The 7,958-nt window shown below is 36.2% G+C and overlaps 1 protein-coding gene and 1 long non-coding RNA gene across 5 annotated transcripts; one reads left to right on the top strand and one right to left on the bottom strand.

Moving 5' to 3' along the window:
* The first annotated feature begins 1,241 nt into the window (after positions 1-1,241).
* On the top strand, positions 1,242-3,036 carry LOC108170491 (uncharacterized). 4 transcript variants are annotated; one of them, XR_011573281.1, is made up of 4 exons: positions 1,259-1,372; positions 1,512-1,598; positions 2,527-2,595; positions 2,677-3,036. It is a non-coding gene; the product is annotated as an uncharacterized lncRNA (long non-coding RNA). The 4 variants fall into 4 exon arrangements; XR_001786865.3 differs by lacking the exon at positions 2,527-2,595 and having other exon boundaries at positions 1,244-1,372; XR_011573282.1 differs by lacking the exon at positions 2,527-2,595 and having other exon boundaries at positions 1,244-1,372; positions 1,456-1,598; positions 2,677-2,770.
* Positions 3,037-5,801: 2,765 nt separating this feature from the next.
* Positions 5,802-7,707, bottom strand: LOC103410125 (calmodulin-7). The gene is made up of 2 exons (XM_008348883.4): positions 7,388-7,707; positions 5,802-6,439 (listed from the first exon to the last, which is right to left on the bottom strand). Exons 1-2 carry the CDS (start codon positions 7,461-7,463, stop codon positions 6,066-6,068), a joined length of 450 nt encoding a protein of 149 aa, XP_008347105.1. The 5' UTR covers positions 7,464-7,707; the 3' UTR covers positions 5,802-6,065.
* Between the last annotated feature and the right edge of the window lie 251 nt (positions 7,708-7,958).

Raw genomic sequence — 7,958 nt, 5'->3', positions numbered from 1 at the left:
AATGAACATGTTTTCACAAAATCATCCTTCATCAAACTCTGAAGGTCAACTTCCAGTTTTGTGTTTATGTTTGGAGGTGGTGCAATAGCTTGGAAAAGTGTCAAACAAAAAACTGTGGCTATCTCAGCAATGCATGCCGAGTTCATGGCATGTTTTGAAGCAACTATGCATGGCATTTGGTTAAGGAATTTTATATCAGGTCTGCAGGTTGTTGATAATATAGCAAGACCTATTCAGTTATATTGTGACAACAAGTGAGCTGTTTTCTTTTGCAAAAACAACAAGAGATCTTCAGGACTCAAGCATGTTGACATAAAGTTTTTGAAGGTTAGAGAGAAGGTGCAAGAAGGAGTCACCATGGTTGATCATATCAATACCGTGGACATGATTGCAGACCCATTGAATAAAGCTATCTCTAATGTAGATTTTCTAAAACATGTCACAAGCATGGGAGTTCTATCAAGTTTCGAAGATGTCATACAATAATGGGAACTTGAGTTGTTCTTGTTTGTTAGTTATCTGTTTCAGTTTTGAAAATTTTTCTTTTGTTTGAGATTTCATGGATACGCATTAAAGAATAATATGTTTTGTTTCTACATAATTATTACATTCCAGTTAGCTAATTTTGCTATATATCAAGATTGTTCTTTTGACATAAGGGCATATTTTTAAGCATTAAGGAAGATCACTTTGTGATCGTAAAGAGGACCATATTTGTTAAGTGTGATATTCACTATTAAGCTCACTTATCATATATATATGCTTGTCCATGACTTGTTGGTACTTTATGTGAATATTGTTGCTTGTATGTGATTATAGAGGTATGTATTCGCTCTATTGGATATCATGGTCTATAGTTCTACAAGCTAACGATATATTTGACACTAAGTTTGGAAAGATATTGTTATCAAATGATCTACCAAAGTTGCATGCATAAGGAAATCAATTCTTGATCCTAAAGAAAGCTTTTGAATAGATGTCTCGCCCAAGTGGGAGAATGTAAGACTTTTATTGGGCTTACATCTATTTAGGAGTTCTATTTGATTAAGGATACAAGATAGGGAGAAATATTTGGTAATCCCGGATTACTTGGTGGTGAAGTAAACTTATAATGATTGGGAATATCTTTCCTATATTAGGTCATGGTTTCTAGTAGGTGTTAAAGATATGTATTAGTGTTTTCTTTATGGGCAAGAAACCTAATATACTCACCTATAAATATATGGCTTAGGTCCCCACTCTTATACACACATTCTAGCACAAAACTCTACCCCATATAGGAGTGCATAAGGCGTGTACTAGGAGCGGAAGATCTTTGCTTGTTGCTGTGTTCGTGGTTCATCATTGAGCTTGGATTTAATGGCTTCACAAGGTTAGTACTTTTAGTGTGCATATTAAAGTTAACTTACAAGCATATTGTCAATGATTCTTGGAAAGGGTTTTGATTTATTTTAGTTTGTTGAGTTAAGAGGCTGGAACAACTGTGATGATGATTGAGGTTTGAAATACAGAATATAGATTTGGGGTACGAGCAGAGCATCCTTGTCAGTTGTCCCACAACCGAGGGGATGTAAAAGAATACGTAGATAGATAGAGAGGTATGTTTGGTACTGCATCTGGGAATGTCATCGAATGGGATTTTTCTGGTTTGATTTCAATTTTTGAGTGGCTTTCTTTCTGCAATATTATTATTGTTTGATAACTGATAAACGATCATCAGCGGCGGGTGGAGCACTTGAAAGCCCCACCCCACACAGAACCTGGAAAAAGAAAGGGCCCTCAACACAACTCTCTCTCTCTCTCTCTCTCTCTCTCTCTCTCTCTCTCCCCCTTTCTCTCTCATGGCCAAGCTGCGCTCCCCTATCGTTAGTGCAGCTATATGAATAGGCATAACTTTATCTACTGACTTCATGCCACATTACGCAATTCATTTAATACATGTCAAAACTTACAACTCCTTATTTTGACCTCATGTCAAACTGTATTTCATGATCTGTAATCACTAATCACATCATTAACACTAAAATATTTTATATATCTTTTCTTAAGCAATGCATCATATCATATCCCTGCAATAGGATGTACCATGCTAGCATGATTTTTTACTAAGTTAGTCATTGTACTTACATATGTTCCAACAAAGTTGAAAAAGGACCATAATGAAATTTTAGAGCTAGCCCAGGTTCCAACCTTTTGTTTTATTCTCATCCGAACTTCACATGGAATAACAATTTGAGTAATCTTAAGTTTTTTTTTATCGTCTACATTTTTCTGGGACCAAGAGAACAAATGGATGGGTTTGTTTTCCAATTGAGAAAGCTAAATTTTATTCCTTTGTGTGTTCTACTAAATGCTTATTTATGTTGTGTAGAGTTGTTGAAGAATTGAGATTTTCTACTACGATTATTTATGTTGTGTAGAGCTGTTGAAGAATTGAGATTTTCTGCTATGAAATTATGCATGTGACGATTATTTATATAAAATACAGGAAAATAGGTGGTAACGACCTTGTTGCTCTCTGACTAGGTATTGCTATTGGATTGGTCTTGCAATTCCTTAAGACTAGCTATTCTTTGGTTAAACCTGAACCTACATGTTAAGTCCTCCTATCTCTGTCATCCAGTATACATGTTCCCTTTCTTTCTCATTTATCTTTGTAATTGACTTTTCTTGCAGTGCTAGTTGAATAATATTGACGAAGTGTCTAGCATGTTTATAAGAGCTCCATAAATGAAAAACAAAAAGCTGAGAGCGCAACGGATTTGCAAAAGGAGAATGAAGATGTTATTGCACAATTGAAGGTCTTTTGGCTGCAAGTTAGGGGTAGACAAATAGCACAGGGTAGACTTTTTTTTTGTTAGCACCTCAGTGTTTACAGGTGTTGAATTGCTATTACGTTGAGATGAGAGACCGAGTGTGTCCGACTGGTACTTTTTAGTTTTGTGGATGTTCATGTTAGGTTCTGAGATGTCATTTGGTGTATATTTTCGACCTATGTGATTGAATTCTTTATTAATAAAAATGTGATTTACTGAAGTACTACCTTACATTTGTTATGAATTCTAATTTCAAATTATGAAACAAGGAATATGTGGTAATTAGTTCATCACATATTAGAAACAAATGGGTATAACTTTGACAAATGTGACGCACACATATCAAATAAATAGGTGACGATTTTAGCCTCACTTACACATATGATATGTGACGGATTTATACGTCACCGAATTATGTTTTTTGTGACGCTAACTTTGTCATGTATCTCCTGAATCCGGTATTCAAATCAATTAATAGGTGACGAGTGTAACATTCATCACGTATACTTTCGGTGACGCCTTATAGGTGGCGCTCGCCATGATGCCGAAAATGCGTCACATATTATCAAATGTGATGCATTTTCTCTTGTAACGAGTATTTGTCGTCACATAAGCCATGTTTTCTTATAGTGAGGTCACTCCTCCTGAGAGAAGACATAGCACGTATTGATCTTATTGACCGTCAATGCCAATTGGCAATTATAATCAGGAACGTTTAGGATATGTGTACAAAAGAGAACAGTCTCATGAATCAAACTTCTTTAGATCACATATTAAACAAATTTAGTTTAATATGTGAAATATCCGTAAAATATCATCATATGATTGGGTTTAGGACACATTTCCAACATTATTGACTTTTAAATTTCTCCAAGCTAGTTGAGGAACATATTTGTACAATTTGTGCAACATCTTTACCTTGAGCACCCCATAAAAAGTGATTTTTTTTTAACTTTGTCAGGTTCTTGTTGAAATCCTTCAAGGCTACAATCTCTGTCAATGCATGAGCTCACCCTCATCGTCTCTTTAACTTCCTGCATAGAGGCTTTAACATTTGGATCCCCAATTTGCCGAAATCCTCGAATTGGTCTCTCACCCTACGAGAGAGAAACTTCCAAGAACAAAAGAAGTGGGATTGGACAAGCCAACCAGTCATGATCAGAACGCAATTCATCAAATGATCAATTAGCTCTTTGTCAAAGAAATTACACATATCAAATAATAATATAAAAAAGCACTCAACTTTTTTCATAAGCCAAAAGCATCCATCTGAATAGTAAATTCAAGAAAGATAGGATAATGCTAAATTGCGAACTCTACAACTGTGGACAATCAGAGTTTGTTCGAGCATATAAATGAGTAATGAGACGAGAAACTTTCCCTTTCGATTAATTAGAATTAGAGGAATGTTTAAGAAGGATAACATGAAATTATTGAGTTTTAATTACAAGATGGAACAATCATGGAAGCGCTGCTTGAAACGACGCCGCCTCATCTTCCCATTCCCTCCGTTGGTCTTGTTGTTGTATTCCTTTGAATTCGTGCGACCTCGTCCGCTGCTGTCGGTCCTTTCACTTGTTCGACTTTTGCTTCTTCTGGAATTTAGTAGAAACACATAATTATTAATATTATTATATTATTCGGCTGCTTCAACATGTTACACCACTACAAGTATATGCTTAATGCTTTATGCTATTTGCATTTTGTATGTATGTGTGTATGCATGCATGTATGTTCTCCTTCCCCCATTCAACTTTTGGTGCCCTTCCCTTGTTAGAAAATAAGCTAATTTTCAGTTTGAAAGTGATTTTTAGAACTATGAGGAGTCATAACTAATTAATCATAACAAATATGATTTTGGGAATGAACAAATAAAATTAAAGGAAATTTACCCTATTTTCGTTTACAAGAACTTTTCGTAACAGATTAAGAGCATTTACCCGTTCACACAGTTTTAGGTAATCCCCCTCCTCAAGTATTTAAGCATCCAAAAAACAAGCTAGAGATCTTTTCGTAACTGATTAAGAGCATTTGCCCGTTCATGCGCGGTTGTAGGTATTCCCCCCTTCTCCCATATCTCAAGCATCTAAAAGACAAACTTATGTTTGAAATTCTATTAAGGCGCATGGCTGGTTTATACTAAGAATTCGTTGGCAGGTGGAGGAAAAAGTCTTGGATTGCATTGCTAGTGTAAATTCCCTCCCACCAAGGATTCTATCTTGGCCCGGAAGACAATAACTCCACTCCCAGCGAATCATTTAAAATAAGCAAAAAAGAAATGGGTATCGGATTCTTAGCTTTCCCACGTTCACGATGAGTGACAACATTTGTGGCAACCGGTCACGCCACAACCCACCCAAAAAAAATTAAATAAAAAAATAAAAACTAAAATAAAACAAAACAAGTTACTGTCTAATAAAAGAAAGCTATTTATAAGTTTCATCAGACCAGAACAAGCATCCGTGATCCACCTTACCATTTCAGACTCCCACCAATGCAGTATGAAGAATTAGTTATCCCGAAAACCTATTTTTCAGAAGAACAAAGAAGAAAAACAGCAGTAACACACAACCAGTCCGCCCCGTCGATGCATGAAAAACCCATAAACCACACTGCAGATGCTAGGAGTGGCAAACCCAACGCCTTCTAAGGGCTTTGGACCAGCATCAATTGGAGGATCCTCCCGAAACTTGTGTAACTCTAGGTGAAGGGGAAACGTATAACGAGAGGGGCATTTTACACAAAAAAGCGGCGTTCAATTAGCAGTGGCATAAAGCAACAACTTACCTTCCTTCTTAAAGTGAACGGAAAATCACCTTTTAGGAGGTTAGGCTTGGGCAAACCAAGGGAAACATGATTTTAAAACGAAAACTGCCTATTTCATTTTCATGGTTTAAGATAATAAACAACAGAACTACAATATCTAATGCACGACAAGATCACATTAACAAGAGATACTATAACTTGCAATATTAACAATGATAATCACCAATAAGCAGAAATATCAGATTCAACCAATTGTTTTAGGTTCGTGATTCAAAAAGAAGAATGAAAATACCAACGTACCGTAACAGACGCTACCAAACAGGAACTATGGAGAGACAGCAAACAAGTAGATACTAAAGGGACAGTACCACAGATAATGCATACAAGAAAATAGACAGTGTGAACCAACCAAAACCTAGCAAGACCAAATGAACATGTCCTAATGGGATACGAAAATCTCTTTATAAACTTTAGTTTTGGTCCTCACTTGGCCATCATGACTTTGACGAACTCCTCATAGTTGATCTGCCCATCACCATCCACATCAGCCTCACGAATCATCTCATCAACTTCCTCATCTGTCAGCTTCTCGCCTAGATTTGTCATAACATGACGAAGCTCAGCAGCAGAAATGAAGCCATTCTGGTCCTTATCGAACACTCGGAAGGCTTCCTTGAGCTCCTCCTCAGAATCGGTGTCCTTCATCTTCCGGGCCATCAAGTTAAGGAACTCTGGAAAATCAATGGTCCCATTCCCATCAGCATCAACCTCATTGATCATATCCTGAAGCTCGGCTTCAGTTGGGTTCTGCCCAAGTGAACGCATGACAGTCCCCAACTCTTTTGTAGTGATGCAACCTGAATCAAAATTTAACAAAACAAGTATTAGTGTGGAATACAGCAAAGAAATTGGTAATAGGGCTTTAGGCAGATAACTATGCTTCTTTTGTATGATGAGTGGGAAACTGTAGCCGGGCATACTAGCACAAAAAAAACCACTGTCCTCCCCCTAACTTTAATTCTAATACATTTTAACTGTTATGATTGTTGAGGGAATTCCGCCTAAACTGACAAAAGAAAAACACACACATGAACTAAAAAACTATCGCATTTCAATCAAACAACGCTTTCAATATTGCACACAACATGTATAAGGCAAACAATAAAAAGTAAAACATTCATCCAGATTTCCATATTCAATATCAAAATCAGTCAGGAAAAGACAAAATCATTTCACCGTTGTCCAGCCCAAAACCACCCAACCATGAGTAAAAGATTGAGAACATACAAAAAATTGTTCATATATATTGATAGACGTAAACCCTCATGAAAGTTTGCATTTCATGCTATCCATAGGCGACAGAAACATAGAATAAATCATTTTTGCATTTATACATATACAAACACACACACACACACACACACACACACATATATACATAACATTGCTTTGTGATCCCAATACAAGAAGAATTAATTTTGCAGCTCCAAACCCATAACAGAGAAATTGAATCAAAAACCCACTATCAATGGAGGAAACGAATCTGAGAATCGTAATCTATCCATATATTTAAATTCCACACATTTAACCTCAAATCTAACAGATCTTATCCTCCACGATCAAAACGCACTCGGAGGATGATAAATCAATTCAATCGCTGAAAAATACTCAATCAATCACAAATTTTCACCAGAAAAAGATTAAGGTTTGATGCAATAACAGCTTTAGATCCAAATATCATAGATTAATTAGGCATAATAAGAACAAAAGGGAAAGAGAGAGAGAGAGGGATCTGAGTACGAGACCATCGCCGTCCTTGTCGAATAGGCTGAACGCCTCCTTGAACTCGGAGATCTGGTCGTCGGTGAGCTGATCGGCCATCGTTGAGAGTGTTTGGCTTCCGAGAAAATCACAGAGAAAGTGTCCAAAAGGAAAAGGAAAATACGTCTGTGCGTGTCTCGAATGTGGAAAAATGTGAGAGACGGGTAGGCATTATATATCAAAAGAAAGAGTGGTGGTCCATCGGCATCTGATTCTCTCTCAGCCGCGCACGTATACCTTCTATTTGATTTGAACCCAGAGATTTCAATTTAATATTAATAAAAGCATAAAAGTTATCTCTATTGATTAATAAAATTCTTATTGTCAACCAAAATAGGGTGAAAAAACAAATTAATTTTTTATCATACAAAAAAAATGATGGGCAATAATGTAATTTTACAGATCCAAATTTTACTATTTTTTATTGAAGTCTCACCTATAGGTGATGTTAAAATACCTCCAATATTAAAAAAAAAAAACCGAAAGGACCATATTAATAAAAGTATAAAAGTTATCTCTATTGATTAATAAAATTCTCCTTGTCAACCAAAAGAG

Source organism: Malus domestica, chromosome 11, assembly GCF_042453785.1.
Source record: "Malus domestica chromosome 11, GDT2T_hap1".
In the NCBI taxonomy this organism is placed as follows: Eukaryota; Viridiplantae; Streptophyta; class Magnoliopsida; order Rosales; family Rosaceae; genus Malus; species Malus domestica.
This window is presented reverse-complemented; position numbering and strand designations above follow the sequence as displayed.

What these genes read in the sequence shown, in the direction of transcription:
- LOC103410125 (XM_008348883.4), bottom strand. Translation starts at nt 7,463, where the DNA reads ATGGCCGATCAGCTCACCGACGACCAGATCTCCGAGTTCAAGGAGGCG. An exon ending in ATTCGACAAGGACGGCGATG is followed by an intron (nt 6,440 to 7,387) that starts GTCTCGTACTCA and finishes ATTTTGATTCAG; the next exon opens with GTTGCATCACTACAAAAGAG.